This window comes from Haliaeetus albicilla, chromosome 17 (assembly GCF_947461875.1).
Source record: "Haliaeetus albicilla chromosome 17, bHalAlb1.1, whole genome shotgun sequence".
Classification (NCBI taxonomy): Eukaryota; Metazoa; Chordata; class Aves; order Accipitriformes; family Accipitridae; genus Haliaeetus; species Haliaeetus albicilla.
In genome coordinates, this window is record NC_091499.1 from 8,536,583 (window position 1) to 8,554,788 (window position 18,206).

At 40.4% G+C, this 18,206-nt stretch overlaps 1 protein-coding gene across 3 annotated transcripts in view; it reads left to right on the plus strand.

The window, feature by feature from the left end:
- Positions 1 to 4,713: 4,713 nt before the first annotated feature.
- Positions 4,714 to 18,206, plus strand: part of BCKDHB (branched chain keto acid dehydrogenase E1 subunit beta) — a 131,044-nt gene continuing 117,551 nt past the window's right edge. Inside the window, exons 1-3 of one of the 3 annotated variants that reach the window (XM_069804734.1) lie at positions 4,714 to 4,938; positions 7,506 to 7,583; positions 10,177 to 10,245. In XM_069804734.1, coding sequence (XP_069660835.1) covers positions 4,761 to 4,938; positions 7,506 to 7,583; positions 10,177 to 10,245 — 325 coding nt within the window. In that variant the 5' untranslated portion in view covers positions 4,714 to 4,760. The remainder of the gene's footprint in view (positions 4,939 to 7,505; positions 7,584 to 10,176; positions 10,246 to 18,206) is intronic. The other 2 variants (XM_069804732.1, XM_069804731.1) reach the window with 2 other exon arrangements.

Below are 18,206 nucleotides of genomic sequence, written 5' to 3' on the forward strand. Positions count from 1 at the left end.
CCATCTCTCCACTCGTTTCTGAATCTGATTGATTGAGATTTTCTGGCATACTTTCTTGATCTGTCAACTAGCAATTCTCGCTCATTAGTGAACAACAACAGATATTTTAGAGCTGGAAGGTATTCATAGAATTATTTCAGTATGACCTCACCCAGTAGTTTTGGTATCAAGATCATAACTTTTTTTGAGTTATAGTACATCTTCTACGAAGAAATCTAGTTATTATTGAAGAATGGAAGTGATGAGAATCCAGCATGTTCTCAGGCAAATTGTTCCTATATTTAATTATCCTCGAGTTAAAAATGTGGTCTTTATTCTTTGCACAAATTGGATTTCACTATGATTTTTTTTTGCATTAGAGTTATGAGCTGTCAACTATTAGAAATCATTTCCCTGTACAGGTATTTCTAGATTGAGTCACAGTAGAAAATAGAGTTAAATATGCTCTGTGGTTTCAAAGCAATTAAAACTGATTGAATTAAACAGAGGAGAGTGGGATTCTCTTCCCGTAATTATGATACACCAAAACGCCTTATACAAAAAGCTGAATAATGTCTCTGTGGATAGACACAGCTCTTTCTAGCATTGCTTCACTTAATGTTAGGAATTACTCATATAATTTAAAAATAGGATTGTCTTTAACTGGAGTGTGATCATCCTGGTGAAGTGTTCAAAAATCTAAAAAGCAACTGGGGATGAAAGCCACAGTTACTATTCTAGACTGAGTGGGAAGCAGTGTCTTAACAGAGTTGGGTGATATGGCAGAAGTAACTGGATGATTTCTGACCCTACATGCAAATGAGTACACTACTCCATTAAAGCTTCTTTTCCTTTTTTTCCTGCTCTCTGCCAGACTGCAACTTGGCTGGGTCCAGATGCAGTGCTCCTGGCTTGCTTTTTATTAAAGTCTAAAATAATAATTTCTCTTCTAAACAGCAAAATTGTCCCTGGTTTTTATGCTACCTAAGATGAAACCATTTGCTTCTAAGTCCCTTTGCTCAAAACCATTGCTGCTCTGCTCTTGTTCAGTTTGTCTTTCTTGTTCCTAGGGATAAGATTACCCTTTCTGTTCACATGTCTAATCTGTACAGGACTTATAATAAAAACAGACAAGCCAAAAGCTACATCTTCTTCTTTCCACAGTACACTTCAGAAAACAGTTCCTCGGTTATACATACACAAGAAAGGGATGACCATCCCTAACCAGCAAAATAACGCGTTCGTGTGAGTGAGGAAGTAGGGACAGGGGAGAAAACAGCTTCAAAGTACCAATAAATTACAGAAAAAGAAGGACAAAGCAGATTATAATTAGGGTAGGAGGAACACATAGGACAGCAAAGGAAGGAAGAAAACAGCTGTAGTGCCAAGATATAGTATTGGTGTGACAAGAGTGCTTACTAGCAGCTCCTATAAGAGAGGGTGAATCAGCTAATCGACTGTTGGGGTGGAGAACATGCTACAAAATTCCTTCAATGAACCACAGAGCAGAGAGGAAAACTTACAGCAACACTATAGCATGACAGACAGAATTGACAAGAAAACAACAGTGAAATACGCTCGAAGGAATACAGAAATCACCTGGATGTCTCATCATCTACAGAGATGTAATTTAAATAAAGCAACACCTACTGGGAAACGTGACAAGCTCAGAAGGTGTCTAAGGTCCAGCTGCAAGCTATGTGCAAATTTTGAGAGATTTTGGAGTAGAATAGTAGATGTGGAGCCCTATGCTCATGACAGATTCCAATACTTGCAATTCGGTTACAATTAGATCCATGTCAATCATAGGTAACAACACGGACTTCAAAGGAGTTACATCTGATTAATGCTGGCATAAGCATGGGCATAATCTGGTCCATGTCAGTAGGGTCTGCAGTCATCATCAGATCCTCATTAATTGCTCTGCATGATTATTCAGAAATAATAGTAATGACTGCCACAGTTTTTTAAAGGTTGCCAACAACACTAAGGATGCGCATAATGACTAACACACAGAGATGGGGAATGTAGCTGGATTTCAGCTCTTAAAAGTCTGGTGTATGGATTTAACAGAAGTGGCCCTCAGTGACCGAACAACTCCCAAAGCTGAGAAAGCTGTCTTCAAAATGTAATTGAAGTTGCTGGAATACCATAACCTATATCAGGAACAACAGGGATGTAATTATTACCCCATCACAGCTGGAAAGACAAATGCTAGGACTCACCTCTGCTAACATGTTGGTCAGCCAAAGTACATTTGCATAAACATCCTTGATTGCCCATTTCCCTTTTAGTACCAGTGCAAATTCCCAAAGCCATGTGGACAAACTATCTTTTGTACTCAAAAGGCAATAATAATTTAGGTGGCAAGCCTCATCTCCAGACAGTTTTTTTCTCTTTCACTTAGGTCTGAATAGCAGGTGAACAGCTCTTACTGAACATATTTTTTCTTTCCACCCTTCCATCATAAATGCCATAACATCCTCTGTAAGATACTGGGCTGCACGACCATTCTTTTCCTTTTCAAGTTCCATATATCTCCAGATGTAGGAGACAAGAGTCGCTGAATTGAGACAGCAAGGAATATCCTTTATCTGCCTGTGTTGAAAACTGGAGCACCTCCTGGAATATCTGACCACAGTTATTGCCACATTTTATAAATACTAACTGTACATAAACCGAATATATCTCATAGCTTATAGTTTGAGTTTAGCAATTCACAGGTCCAACAACTGATTTATTAAAAATAGATGACGGACTTACAAGTAAAATAATACCTCCCTATACTATCTGTTCTCCATTTGTAAGTTTTGCAGACCTGGCCACAATGATGTGCAATATAGCTAAATTCCTCCTACTTGAATACATTACTTACTGAAAGAAATACAATTATTTGAATAATAAACTCCGATATTTGTTATCTCTTATACTATTAGCCATACAAAAAATGGTTATATATCATTTGATGGTTGTAATGTTTGCTATGTACTAAACTTTTTCAAATATTTACGTTTTGCCTTGCAGTAGAGTTGGAAGCAATCTCAACATTTGACATTTATCCTCCTCTTTCATTGGAGAGATTGCTTTTCTATTGTTTATTAAAATTCTCACCCCTTTTGATACTCATCAGTATTTTGCTTCCATGGGATATAGCGGGATATGTTAGAAGAACTTGTTTGACCCCATGATCTTGAGACCTTTGTCAGCAGTCTCTAAGGATAAAGGGCATGTTAAAGAGTGACTGGTCTCCCCAGTTAGCAGTAGGATTAAGCCTTTTATCTTGCATAAATCCCCACGATTAAGAAATTCAAAATCAACATGAAAAAATTTTTTTCACACAATACATAATGAAACAATGGTCTTCACTGAAATGGTCCTGTGCTCATTATTAGGGATATTCAGTAATGGCTTGGAACTCAGATAGGTAGAAAAAATAGTATCTAATCAAAATAGTGATACGTATTTCATATTTGATGTGAAACCTCATATTCCAGTGTTTAAAACAAGGCCCTATTCAGACGGGGTTACACATGAGCCCTCTCATTTGAAAGGGATGATGCCATATATACAACATTGTAGTTTATATAAACATCATGTAGTTTGTAGTTTTTTTTCTCCGAGGCAAGGTTTTGGAGTTAGTAGTTCTTGGAGTAGACTAAAAATGCTATCCAGTAGGGTCAGTCTTATTGATGATATCAACACAGACAAGGAAGAACAAATCAAAGGGTCTTGTCACACGTGCTGGACGCTGTCTGAAAGGGGTTGATGGACAAGCACGTGTACGGACAAGATGTGACACGCTGATAAAAGGGAAAGGATTGACACAGAGGCAACTGAAAGGTGGCAACGATGGATGTGCAGAGGAAGAAAAGCTGCAAAAGTAGAGCAAGAAGATTCACTTGGGGGACAGGAACATCTGGAGAAGGAATGTGAGGCGGTCACTTTGGTAAGGAAAACATTAGAAGGAATGTTTTATAAAACCTGACAAGAAAAATACATACATCTGCAAGACTGTTAATTTCAACTGCTAAAAAAACTGTAAAGAAGGTGCGAGTGGGAGTGTTTGGGAAAAAAGACCTTGGACAAGAAGAAGACTTAAAAATAAGACAGGCTGAGAGAGGTTGGATGTGCAGTTGAGAGAGGGTTTGAGAGACGCAGAACAGGTAATACCTGCAGGTGTCTCTATTAATTCTTTTTACCCTTCTGGGCCACCTGCTGGGGCAGAATTTGAGGATTTCGGACACATGTTCAGCATTTCTCGATGCTGGGACGGCAGTATGAAAATCCCCGCGGTAAAAAAAAAACGAAAAAACGTTTACGGGAAAAGGTGATGGCTTTTGTTTCAGCCGCGGCTGCGACGGCACCGAGGGAGAGGCGAGGCCCAGTTGCGCCCAGCCCACCCTCCTCAGCAGCGGCGACCAGATGGAGGAAAAGCACCCGCGCAGCCGCCCCGGTCACGAAGCCGCCCCTCACGGAACGGCCGCCCCTCACGGCCGCCGCGCGCCATCGCGCAGGCGCCACCGCCCGCTCCCGCCCGCCTCACTCCCCCGCGTGCCACCCCCACGTGCCGAGCACGTAGCCTCGCCCCCCCGTTCCCCAACAGCGTGCCTCCCGCGCACGCGCAGTAAGCCCTTTCTCCCCCTCCCACCCCCCTCCACCCACCGCAGGGCGGCTTCTGATTGGCCCGTCCTCCACCCGCCGCTGGCCAGTCAGGAAGCCCGCCCAGGACCCCGCCTCTTTAGAACGCGCGGCGGCCGCGGCGGCCCCTGACAGCGGCGGCGATGGCGGCGGCGGCGGCGGGGACGGGGCTGGCGCTGGCGCTGCGCGGGGCGCTGGCCTCCGGGGCGGCGGCTCGCCGCGGTGGCGGGCTCTGGAGCCGCCTACCCCCGCTGCCGGCCGCCCCCCGCCGTTCCGCGGCGCACTTCTCTTTCCAGCCGGACCCGGCGCCCAGCGAGTACGGTGAGAGCGGGGCCGGGCCGGGCTCACCCTCGCTCTGCTGCCGGGTCCGCCCCGCCGCTGCTGCCGCCGCCTTCTCGGGGGAGGCTCCCGCCCGGCCGGGGTGGAGCGGAGCGGGAGGGAGGGAAGGAGAGGGGTGGGCGCTGCCCGCCTCCGCCGCTTCGGGCCTTCCCGCCTCCAGCCCCGCCGCCGGGGGGGGGTGTGTATGGGGGGGGCGAGACCCCCGGTCGGCGCCCGCGGCGCTTCCACCTGCTCGGGCTGTGGGTGGGAAGGCCCCGGCGGGGGCGGGGGGGGCTTCTGGTCCCTTCGGCGCCTCAGCGGTAGCGGCCGGGGCGGCTCGGTGAAGTGTTTGTTTTTGGGCAAGAGTTGCGATAGGCCTACCCGTCATCTGCTCGGACCCGCAAGCCCTTCCTCTGCCCCTCTCCTGCTTCGGGGGTAAAGCTTCTAGCAGTGCCTTGATGCCTTACATCCGCCCCTGTACTCTTATCGCATGCTGAAGTGGTAGTAAACCTGTGACTAATAAAGACTGCTGTCTAGCGAAAGGTTTGAGGTAATCCTCACGATCCCGCGGTTGAGATCACTTGGGAATGAACAGCTCGGGATGAAAGTTGGCATTTTGGCTTTATTTCCGAGATGCCTCCCTGCAGATGGCTAGTGCTGAGTTCTCCTGGAAGAAGCCTGCCCGCTGCAGAATAGCTGTTTCTCTTGCGGGAACCACGCTGTCTTCTAGAAAGGTGTTACTTAGTGGGATGCCTTGGTATCCCGGCTTGGTCACTAAGTCTGAGAAAACTCTCGTCCATTTCTGTTAGTCATTGGGAGGTATAGACATCCAAGGTGTCGCAGAGTAAAGCCTGTGTGCCGCAGGTCCCTGCTTGAGATCATAGTGAAGAAGTTCTAGTAGGGCAGGCCATTTTTGGTTCCCGTTTATTACTAGAAAACTACTTCCCTTTGATTTAAAATACGCTTTGAAATTCTGTGAAAAATAGTGAAACGGTTATGCCTTTACTGATCCTGATGTTGTTAAGATAATGCTTCTCCAACTCCACAGTTCAAATCTGAAGGGTGCAATTAGCTTCTCCTTTCCCTGAGGGCTGATACAGAGGCCTTTGTTATAAGCAAGAGCAGCAGGTCAGAACAGTCAGTGTGAGGTGTTTCTGACAGTTGCTTAAATAATAGTAATTTATTTATATCAAATACTAGAAGGATTGTATCTTTGTGCTGGTTTTGACTGGGAAAAGATAACCTAAATACTCATGTGGATGACTTGGGAAAGAGAGAAACAACTACTGTTCCCCAGCTTTCCTTCCCTTGAATTTGTGAATGTTGATTATTTGTAGCTTTCATATAATTTGAACAGTTTCCATAACAATTCTTTTTAGTTTCTTCTTCTTGAAGGGCCATGTAAAGTGTAATAAGTGAAGCTACCGAGCACAGGAGTGTGTAGGAATGCAGCTACTCAGCTCTGGTGTGGCATGACACGAGTCTTTAACAACAGATGCTAACATTAATTAACAATTTAGGAAGAAGAGAAGCTGAATGGTTTTTGAGAGATACTGTAGCTACTGGAAATGGAATTTAGTTCTCCTTTCTGATTTCTAACACCTGTTCTCATATTTGCCTGGGATCGTCAGATAACCATCATTTTTTTTAATGTGCTGTGTGTGCTGGTAGGTAGTATTCTCCTGGGCTGTGGCTCCTAGAGTTTGCTGGTTAAAGAGCTACCAAATGTCAGCCAGGCAATTTCATATTGCTCAGTTTCTGATAAGGCATTATTTTATTTGCTTGGAGAATCTGAGTTGGTCACAGTAGTGGGGACTGGGCTGTTGTTTTGTTCCGTCTTTGCTTTCAGGACTGTTTGTTTTTCCTTGCAGTGCTGGAATGAAGAAGGGCACTTGGGTAGCCCTCTTGGTTTTGAAGGTTTTCTTTCAATCCATGCTGCAGATTTTAATACAGCAGTCTGGTGCATTTGCTTTACCTGTTTTAAATATAGCTGTTCAGCATCAAATTTTCTTTCTTCGAAGTGGGGTTTGATGCTTCTGACACTTTCTAACTGCAGTCCAGAGAGCAGGCCAGTGGTCTAGAAAGCTTCTGATAATAATAGGTATCTGTAAACAGGAAAGGCTAGTGCTTTAAAAAAAATAAAATATTAAAGAATGATCAAGTAAGCTTAAATGAGATATGGTGAATCTTAGCTGAAAGGACCCCAATCCTCAAAACAATAATGCTTTACTATGGTTTCTTCCTTTGAAAAACTGTTGCATTAGTCGTCGTTCCTAGTGTTTGACTAAGCATTGCAAAGCTGCATTTGCTTTAGCTAAAAGCATAGTATTTGAAAAAAAGGTTGAATGCAGGGTAGTGGAATGATAGTCCTTGGGATTGCAAGGTATACCTTGCTCAATCCCATTTATCCCATAATTTAAGTTTACTCAGGAAATGAGTCTTGGGTAGTCCTAGCAGGGATCTTGTTTATGACTGTTAGCTAAGGTTTTAGTTGTGTTTTGCACCAGTGTTTTCTAATGTACTTTATGTTTTGAACCAAATTAAATGGCTAAATAATTGCTTTCACACAGGGCAAACTCAGAAGATGAATCTCTTCCAATCCATAACAAGTGCCTTGGATAATACTTTAGCCAAAGATCCGACTGCAGGTATGCTATACTTGTTAGTGTGTTTTGCTTTGTATAAATTGCATTTTATTTTGCCTATTTGTGTGCCATATTGAACACATTTCTTGTGGCCTTTAAAGTTTTCTAAGAAGTTATTTCTACACTTTGATCTCAAACAAAACTTAAAAACGTGTTGTATTAACAGATTATTAATGGATTATGTGATCTAAGATGCAGTTGTGTCTTCTGTATTGGCTGGGTGTATTTTGCTTGAAAGTTGGGACAGGAAGATACATTGCTTAACATGCTTCTGGTATTACTGATGTGAAATATATTTCAGGGCAGCTTGAGTCCCACAAGGAAGTAAAGGAGTTTTTAAAATGTAAATCTTAGTTTTTAATTCCTTCAACTCTCTATGCTCAAAAAGTGGTATTTTTTAGACACCATATATTCCTTGCTCTGTTCATTCTCCCTTCTCTCCTTCCCTACCCTCCAAAATTACTTTCCAGCTTGACTGATTTCTGTTCATCATTGTGCATAGGCAACATAAGATTTTCTAGGCTTTTGCAGTCTGGATAACCTATAACTTTGAAGATGCTAGTTCATCATACTTGATTTAAAAGAGTTGTCCTAAACTCTCTTGCACAAAACTATTTACTCCACTTTTAATTCCTTATAACTAACAGGAAGTCTATTACTTCTGTTGTTGTAACAAAGGTGTGATGGTGGCCAGGTATTTGAAAGAGATGTTTAATGTCATGAACACAGCTGCAAAAGCTGTATGATCTTGTGTAATTCTGGTTTTTCTTTTTAGTGTGTTAGCAAGGCACTGCTTGAACCACTGCTCAACATGAAGTCTGACTAATCGTCTAATCTGTTAGGACAAATTCCATGTTGTCTGTCCAGTACTATGCCCGTATACATTCCCTCTCAATCTACAGCTGTGTTATAATCACCTTTTTTAAATTAAACTTGGACAACAGAGGGTAAATTAGTGCCAAGAACAGATTTTAGGACCATTTCTGTAGAATCAGCCATATAAAAGTAAGTAGAATGTTAGTCCAGCAGGGACCTAAACTCATATTTAATCTTCAGCCTTTCAGTCCCTCTAAGGTTCCAGTCTTGCTCCTGAGCTTTGCAAGGCTGGATCTTTGCAAAGCCCTTTGCAAGACCATGTTGAAATTCTACAGTCAAGACATGTGAGTTGTCAGTATTACCCTACTTACTGAATTAATTAGTACTTCTTGCAATAGAAAGCATGTCCCTCATATGTTTTTAGTTGTATGGGAATTGAGCAACTGTTGTTTAAGTAGTGGAAATCCTCATACTTGTGTTGAGGAGAATTAGAATCTGTCCAGGAAAATATTTTCAGTGGCTGAACAGAATGAGTAAATCCACACAAGTTTGCTGATACCAGCATTAAATGGGATTTTTTTTTTTATGCCAGCTGCTCAAAAGTGAGTAGCCATATGGTGATGGAAAGGCCTTACAAAGATTCTAGAGTACATAAAAAACCCAAACAAATTAGTATTAAAAATGAATTAGAGAGGTGACCGGGGGAAATACTTCAATCATATACTCCATGACTACGTTGGTTTTACATCATTATACAAGTTATTTTTCTTTAAGTAGTGCCATTAATACGATTGTCAGAAGTGTGTTAATCCATTTTAGTGCTTCCAATCAGAAATGTATTTTATTTAAATAAAAATAATATTTGGAAGGCAAGGAGGTTAACTTATTATTTTGTATACTTCAGAATATGGAGAATATTGAGGAATTTGGGAATTATCACAACTGATCCCAGTTCATGCAAGCTGCTATTGGTGATACTGCTGCACATCTCTTACATGCTTGAAAAAATTGAAATGGGCAATAATGTGAATTAAATAACAAAACTGTTTTAAGAAAAATTAGACATCACCATTCCATAAATTCAAAGAAAAAACCCTCCAGATTAGTTGATATGAAGCTAAATTTTAAAGGCAATTACTTTTAGTGATTAAAACTTTATTGGCTACATCCCCCACACTATAAGGATAGTAGTGTTGAACGCTGAGCGTTGTCCTGGTTATTAGATATCCATCTTTTCTGTAGAGGACTTCCTCTGAATTCAATTTTCAGGTATCTGGCAAGTATGTGTGGAGAAGGCTTGAAATTTCATGTTGGATTGATATTTTGAAGAAAACAATTTGACACTTTTCAAAACACTACATTTACTGGAATCTGTGGATGAAGAATGCAAATGGTTACTGGTTGAAGCAGAACACATAACTTCAGTGACTCTTTAGTGACTGAATATAATTGTTTCTTGGAATTGCTTTTATTCATTTAGATTTAGATATTGTGATATTATAGAATATTTCAGAAAAATAAATAGATAATTTAATGAAAGCATGGATGAGTTGGTTTCATGAATTCTGTTCTGAGATGATTCCTCATTAACCTCGGTTCTTTATTTGGTACAGTTAGGCTGTGCATGAGAAATGCTTAGGTCTAGATAAATCTTGAAGTAAAATGAAATGTTAGGCGCTACTGATGTTAGTGTCTCGTATAAAAAACCTTTGAAACACGTTCATTAAAAATAAGATACGTTGGAGTAACATTAGTCTCCTCTACTGTTCTTATTTTTCAGTAATATTTGGTGAAGATGTGGCCTTTGGTGGAGTCTTCAGGTGTACAGTTGGCTTGCGAGACAAATATGGTAAGTTAACTTTTAAATCTGACATTATTTTCATATTAGCATTTCTGTTGTTTTGTAGCCCTCTGTGTTTTGTGGGAGAAGAGAAGAATATGTGGGAGAGAAGCCTTGTAAATGGACTTCTGTTTTCCTTTCTGTCCTTGAAAATAGAAAAAATTTTGAATGAGTTACCATTTATGTAAACTTTCAAAGCTTTTGAAACTTGCTGACATAGTTTCAGGAGTCTTCTATTTCTTCAACTAACTTTATCAATGTAACTTCATTTTTTTTAAACTGCAACTGGACCAGATATTCATCATCGTGACCCCATTTAATTACTGTAATCAAGTTAATGCCTCTTAGCAACAATACATGGTGATGCTTCTTCATCCTATCTGTCAAGAGCTGTGAAGGAATTACATTAAAATGGATTTAAATGCTTTGTTAAATAGAGTGATTTCTAGCATGGCCTGAAAAGCCAATATAGAAATGATGTGTTACAACTATGCTTGTGCTTCATCTAGAATGTGATCGATTTACTTGTTTGAGAGACTCATGTGAAGGCATTCAGAGACATGGTACAACCTTTGTCTCGAAGAATCTTAGAAGTAGCCTTTATCACTAGATAGGAAAAACAGGTTTGCAAAAGTACATGGGAAATAAGATGGTACTTAATCATCTCATGCCTCAGACAGTTGAGGTGAGTTCAGCGGAAGAGGAAAAATAGTCACTTGCAGGAGCTTTTTAACTTTGTTGCAAACTTTTTTAAATTAAGTTTTAAATAGGCAATTTCTTTAAAACTTGCAGGAGCTTTTAAAAAGTTCTTGTGTGATCTGTGATTTAAATTAATCTGTATATTGTGTTCGTTTTGGGAGAAAGTTCCACTATTTCTGGGCGACAGTCTCCTACAGCTGAGTATCAGTGGCTTCTAAAAGTCTTTTTCTTTGCCCCATCTTTCTTTCAGACCATATGTTGTTGCACAAGCATCTAAGTGTCATGTTCATCGTTCTTGATGGATAGAATTTAACCACCTAGTTAGTGATACCTGGTTGGCAAATCTAGAGCATTTTTCAAAGTCCTTCACTGTTCTTCCAATTAAGTTTCTTCTTTGGTTATCCATTTGGTGTGGTTTCATTAAGTACCCATTTTGCTGCAAGAAGTACTGTTACTGGAATGCTAATAAAAAATAATTAAAAAAAAAATCAATGTTTCATGTATGGCACGCTGGCTAGTACATAGCAGTTTACAGGTCTTGGAAACTGCTTGTGGATACAGTAACCTGATAGCTTTTAATTTGGCAGTTGCTGTCTCCCCCACTGGGCTATTAAACGGAAGAAGAGGTTATCGAATGTTGAGTTTCAGCAGCTTATTTTCTTCAAGGCACAAAGATGACTGGGATTGCTAGCAGCCAGTGATTAACTCTACTTTGTTTTCCTCATCTGGAGATGAGTTACTGCCATCTTGGAGATCACCAAGATCCACTTTTTTGGAGTGAACCAGATAAAGGAAGATAAGGAAGTCTATACTTTTAAGAAGTTTTAGAAACATAACCATATTTTGTTGTCTTGTTTCTCTGCTTCAATTATTATGTGGATGTTTTCTCACAGTCTGGTTTATATGTTAATGTTCAAATAGTTTGGATAGGACTTTTATTAGCAATGATCTTTAGTGCTGCATGTTGAGGTTGAGTTAGAGTTCTGTAACTCTGGTGTGATATGTTAAGTCTGTTTACTAGACTTCATGTGAAAACGAAGCCTCTGAAACAGCAGTCAGTTGCTGGAAACATGGGCAACAGAAGACTTCATTTGTGAAATAAGCAACAGGAGTAGATGGCTCCATAAGCAACCTTTTGTTTTTTAGTGAACATCTCCAGTTTAAAAGACAAAAGAAACAAACTTTATATTGTTAGAGTGTTGCTTTGAGGGTCATTTGTTGGTTTTCTTCGATGTAAGAAAGTCATATAATATTGGAATGAAGGAAAGATATTATTTCATTCTTGTCATAGTGTTTTACTGATGATATATTCAGAAGTGCCAGTGCTGTTCAAAGACTCTGTGATAGTCCCTACCCCAGAGTGCAGGGGTACTGTTGAGATGGGTGCTGTTCAGGGAGCGCAAGGAACTATTCACACAGTTCTAGTCAGTATGATAAGCAACAGTCACAGCACGTCAGCAGCCTAGCTAGTATCAGATTTATTTTATGACAATACAACAGATTTTAATGATATTTTTGAGGAAGATATAACATGACTTTGGGAATATTTGAAAAGAACTTTAAAGCGTGAGAGGCAACATGAGAAATTGTGGAAGTACCTATATGAACATTGAACAAGGGCTAATGAAAGCTAATATTGCCATTTGATCAGAAAGGGTGCTCACCTCTTTATGGTGAATAAGAGGATAGATTTGATAAGGAAAAACTAAGTAGTGCTCTTGTTTCATGTGATTGTAAAATAAAATGTGTGGGTATGTGTCCTGATCCAATGTTGGGGAAGGTTTCGATATGATCCCAAGAGCGAGATTAAGACACAAAAGAGGTCAAAATCATTATACTTAAAAGAGCTTTTATTATCAAAAGTGGAAAATAGTGGTGATAGGATAGAATGGAAGAAAAGGTAGAAATTAAGCAAGCAGTTGGGATAGGATTGCTAGGATAGTCACCACCATGGATCCAGCGGCGTCCCGTTGGTCCTCAGGCAAGCAGTCGGCAGTGGGAGTTGTGAGGATGGTCACCACCACGGATACAGTGGTGTCCCGTTGGTCCTCAATCTTCGATTCTTTGGTGGTGGAAAAAAAAGCCCCACGGCTTGTCTCTATGGGTTTTTTAGGGCATATTTCAATGATGTCACGCGCTGCAGGTTTTGTCTATCACATGACCTTCTGCGTGATCGACACCAGAAACCAGTATCTTATCAGCTCGTGCCTGTCTCCTCCCCTGGATGCCTCAATGGCCTGGTAATTGTCCTTATGGACAGAGGAGTGTCCTGCTTAAATAGGCCATCTCAGAGATAAACAGTTCACAGTTCCTTGAGATGACAGTCCAGTCCCTTGCACCTAACAATCTTTGAGGCAAAGGGTTCGAGATAACAATTCAGTCTCTTACAGTATGTAAAGTGCTGGTGAGATCAAATTGACAAGTTAGGAAACTCTCTCTTTACCTTTATTCAGAGCATTGCAAAGATTGTATTTGTTAGAGGAAAAGTGTTAGCTGAAAGAGGAAGCAAAATCTGAAAAGCTTTTTGCTGTTTTCCTACCTTAAAAAAAAAAAAAAAAAAAGGTTTGCCTTACAGATTCATTATAGAAAGATCTTCCTAAGATCCCTTTGTCTTGCAGATTTTAGGTTTATGGTCTAGGTGAGAAGTGAACTGGAGATGTCGATAGTGATTGAGAGAGAAATTAGTGGAGAAGGCATGACAGGAAAAATAAGTAGGAGTTCTTTATGCTGCTGATGAGATGCCCATAAGTAAATGGAGTCAATATCATGAATACAAGTTTGGACACAAAGAGATGTCTACAGATAAAAGGTGAACTTAAGAGTCATTTACATAATGATAATTCAACTTTGTAAGGCAGGTAAGATGACACAGGTAACTTTTGGCTTCTTTCTTTACTAATAGTGAAATTCTGTAGAAAACAGGCAGCGGCTGGAGAGGGAATAGCAAAGATGAATTAGAGTACATATTAAAAATATAGTTACAATGCTGAGGAGAGCAGGAAAGGCTGAAAGTGCAAAAATTGAAGGAATCCAAAATTTCAAGAGGGATGTAGGTGGCTGTCAGTGTTGTCTTGGAGATAAGTAAGTTCTGGATGCACTGCTTGTTTTATGCTAAGGGTAGAGTCCATGTAAAATAAGGAGAAATTCCAGACAGAATTGATGAACAAGCAAGCAACCTTATGGATCTTACCTGTACAAGGAAGACTACATACACTTACTGACTCTTCTTCCCCTGTTCCCTGCCTGAATTTACCATCAACATAATAATTGGAGATACAAGTGGTATAATACGAGGTTGTTTCTATATGTTGATATAAAATATGTTGGAATGAATGTTGGTTTTTTTTTTCTCCTCTCCTGAAAAAGGTATGCGTTTGTACTTTGTGGTTTCCCCCCCCGCCTCCTGTAGCTAATCAAAATCACTAGGTGGCAGTCTATGCCTATAAGTAGTTATTCTGATACAAATGCTAGCTCCTTTTTAAGCACTTTTATAGAGGTCAAGGTCTAAGTATCACCTAATATTATAGTAGAGAGAATTTAGTATATTAATACTCAGTAGTAGTACTATACAGATGTTGCTCTCTATCCAGACTGTTACTGAAGTCTCTCTGGAGAGATAGAGAAGAAATTTGCTTTTAGAATAAATCTGTGATGAAATCTAAAATCTCTTTTTTGCCAGGAAAGCCGTTTAAGCCTGAGTGTAATGTAATATAAACACAGCTAGAGGCCTATAGTAATAAGTGAAAGAAGTCAAACTTCTTGACTTTGTAAGGAAATAAATCCTAACTTTTGATTGGATGAAGTTTTTACATGCTACTAAGTTTTGTTTGAAAATGTTTAATTGAGTAATCATATATAAACAAGTCATTATGTGGAAGTTTCTTTTCCACAATAGCTATGACTCAGAATAGTATATTTGTTCATATACATCTTATATCAACATCCAAAATAAGCGATTCTAGTTTTCTGGCATTGCTTTGCTGCTCATGATCCTTCTATTGGTGTTAGTGTGTTTTGCAGGAACTGAATGCTTAGAAATCTGTTGCTGTATAATCATGCTTCCTGAAAATGAGTAGAATCCCTGAATCTTTTTATGTGGAAAGTTCCTTTCAGATAAGGGAAGGCAAGTAAGTCTTGTACAATTTTATCCTTTGTCCCCTCCTTCCAGTCTTGCGCACTGGAAGGCATATTCTTGTTTTATTTCTTGTCTCCTTCCCCATCATCCCCTGCCAGATTTTTAGTTATCACCATTTTGCAGATGTTGCATACTCTACCCTGTAGAGTATCTTTATTGAAGGAATGAATGTCTGCTGTTCCATAGTCCTGCTGTCTTGAGATGTTTCCTGTCTCTAGAGCAAAGATGTAAACTGCATGATTGATAGCCTGCTTCCTTGCCTACTGTATTTTTGTAGCCTAGGTAATGTGTGCAAACATTTTTTACTTTTATTTTTTTAAAAGGGAAGTATGTATTAATTTCAGTCTTTTGAAGAAATTGTTATCTGAATGAAATAGCTGTACATTTGTCTTTCAGTCTGCAGATGAATTTGAAACAGTGGTCTTGAGTGTGGATACATGTGTCCTATTGCTCTGCCTGAAGTGTGAAATAAAGTTGCAGCATGTAACGATCAGACTCATCCACATGACAAAAATACAGAGATCAGAGGTAGGGATTAGATGACAGGCGGTAAAGAAATGATGGGAGGAAAAATGGAGGGTAAGGTAGAAATGGAGAAGGTGGACCGAAGTAAAGACTGAGAAACAAGAATAGCAGAAACAGTGACTGACAAGGAAGGCTACTCAGAAGAATGCCAGAGCAGTTTTTTTTGGTAACTCCAGAAAAAGACCCATCTAGCCTACTGTGGCCAAAAGTGAAGATTTTGAGATTATATAAACAGGGGAAGTGAAGTGTATATATAATACTTTTCTTGAATACTCTCTGCTGTCCTCCAAACACTTACAGCTTGAGGGCTTCCTTATCCAGAAGTGCCTCTGTGTAGTCATTGGCCTCAGTAGAGATTTGTCTTTAATACCATTCTGGTCTACACTTGAAGGGAGGCTCTAATGTGCACTTACTGCCATGTTAGAAGTCTATCCTTAGTGAGGGTAAGGATCAAGAGCTTCCTGATTATTTCAAAGCTTGATATTCTGAGAATGTGGAATAGGATCAGTCCTTGCTCAGAACTCTGAGAATCCAACAGCAGTAAGATTGGCTTGGCAGGTCTTTCCCCATAGCAGTGCTTTGGGGAGACTGAGTTTTTTTGGTTTATGTGTTCACTTTTATAGATGAGATTTGGGTAGGTGGTAGCAACCAAACCCGGAAGAATTGAATACATTTAAAATTTGGAATCTTAGATCAAGTTATTGCCCGTGTTTGTTGTCGTCTCAAAAAGTAATATACATCTTCAGTAATTCGTATCTCTATGCTAAAAAATATTTGTGTACAGGCTTTCCCATACTAGCGCTGTTTGTAGGTCTTATCCGTTACATGCAGATGTCTCACACAAATGAGATGCACGCAGTTGTATGTATGTGTTTGGATAATATGTTTCAGTGAAGTTATGTTTCACTCGAAAGCTGTGAAGTTGTTATGCTTGCCAAAAAGTTTACGCTATGGAGAGGAAAGTTGACCTAGTAAAGAAACATGAAAGACCAGAATTTAGTTTTTGTTGTTGCTAAGATTTCATGCAAGTTTGGATAGCCAGGGAACTAGCAGTTTCCCTTTAGAACAGGAGTAGGGTTTGAGCCTTATGTCTCCTTAACTAACCAGATTGCAATTCATTTTAGGGATTGCTTTCCTCGGTATATCTGATGTCTAATTAGAGCTCAGTAAAGCTTTTCATGTTCCTGTTAATGTATCTGAAAAACTAGAGTAAAAAAAAATAATTTTGAGTGTAGTCCTCTGAAAGTAGTCTTGAATTATCCACCTAGCAGAGGTTAAGGGAGTTGGAAGAACGGTGGTCAGCAGGTGAAAACGTGAAAAATCTCTTTGTCCTGATGACCAACTCGCAGAGGGTCACAGCGGCTTCAAGAGCCAGCAGGTTAAGTGTAGTTGTGTTTGATCAATGCTCGAATGAAAGAATGATGTTGGGAAGAGAAAATACGTTTCTGGAGTTGTGTGAGGCAAGGAAGGAGCATTAGACTAGTACTTGGAAGATGGAACTTTCTGTGAAAGGTGAATTTGGGTAGGAGAGAGATAGTTATTGGGGGATTTTAAAAGTTCAAAGAATCACTTCTATGATTCTGTGATATTTTTAGAAGAAGTTTTTAAAGAAATTAGAAAGGGGTCTAGTAGTATCGTCAGTCTTCTGCAAAGCCAGCTGTGATTTAGGTATGGATGCAGTGAATCCATGTGTTGGTACCCAACATAGTTTTTTGTTTTTTGTTTTTTTTTTTATGTGAAATTGGAAAAAATGTGATCCTTAGTAAGGGAAGTTGTAGTCTAACTATTATGTGTGTAGGATTCATCTTGGCAAATGCACCATTTAAAAGCTGGATCTAATATAAGCAAGTAGTTCAGGTTTCCTCCTGGTTCCATATCAATTCTAGCAGGTAATTTGTGCTTTTGAGACTAACTATGATCATAGAATTGTTTAGGTTGAAATAGACCCTTAAGATCATTGAGTCCAACCGTTAACCTAGCACTGCCAAGTCCACCACTAAACCGTGTCCCTAAGCACCACATCTGCATGTCTATTAAATACCTCCAAGGATGGTGACTCCACCACTTCCCTGGGCAGCCTGTTCCAATGCTTGACAACTGTTTTGGTGAAGAATTTTTTCCTAATATCCAATCTAAACCTCCCCTGGCACAACTTGAGGCCATTTCCTCTTGTCCTATCGCTTGTTATCTGGGAGAAGAGACTGACACCCACCTTGCTACAACCTCCTTTCAGGTAGTTGTAGGGAGTGATAAGGTCTCCACTCAGCCAGGTTAAACAACCCCAGTTCCCTCAGCCATTCCTCATAAGACTTGTTCTCCAGACCCTTCACCATCTTCGTTGCCCTTCTCTGGACACGCTCGATGTCTTTCCTGTAGTGAAGGGCCCAAAACTGAACACAGGACTCGAGGTGCGGCCTCACCAGTGCTGAGTACAGGGGGACAATCACTTCCCTGCTCCTGCTGGCCACACTATTTCTGATGCAAGCCAGGATGCCTTCTTGGCCACCTGGGCACGCTGCTGGCTCATATTCAGCCGGCTGTCAACCAGCACCCCCAGGTCCTTTTCCACTGGGCAGCTTTCCAGCCCCTCTTCCCCAAGCCTGTAGCGCTG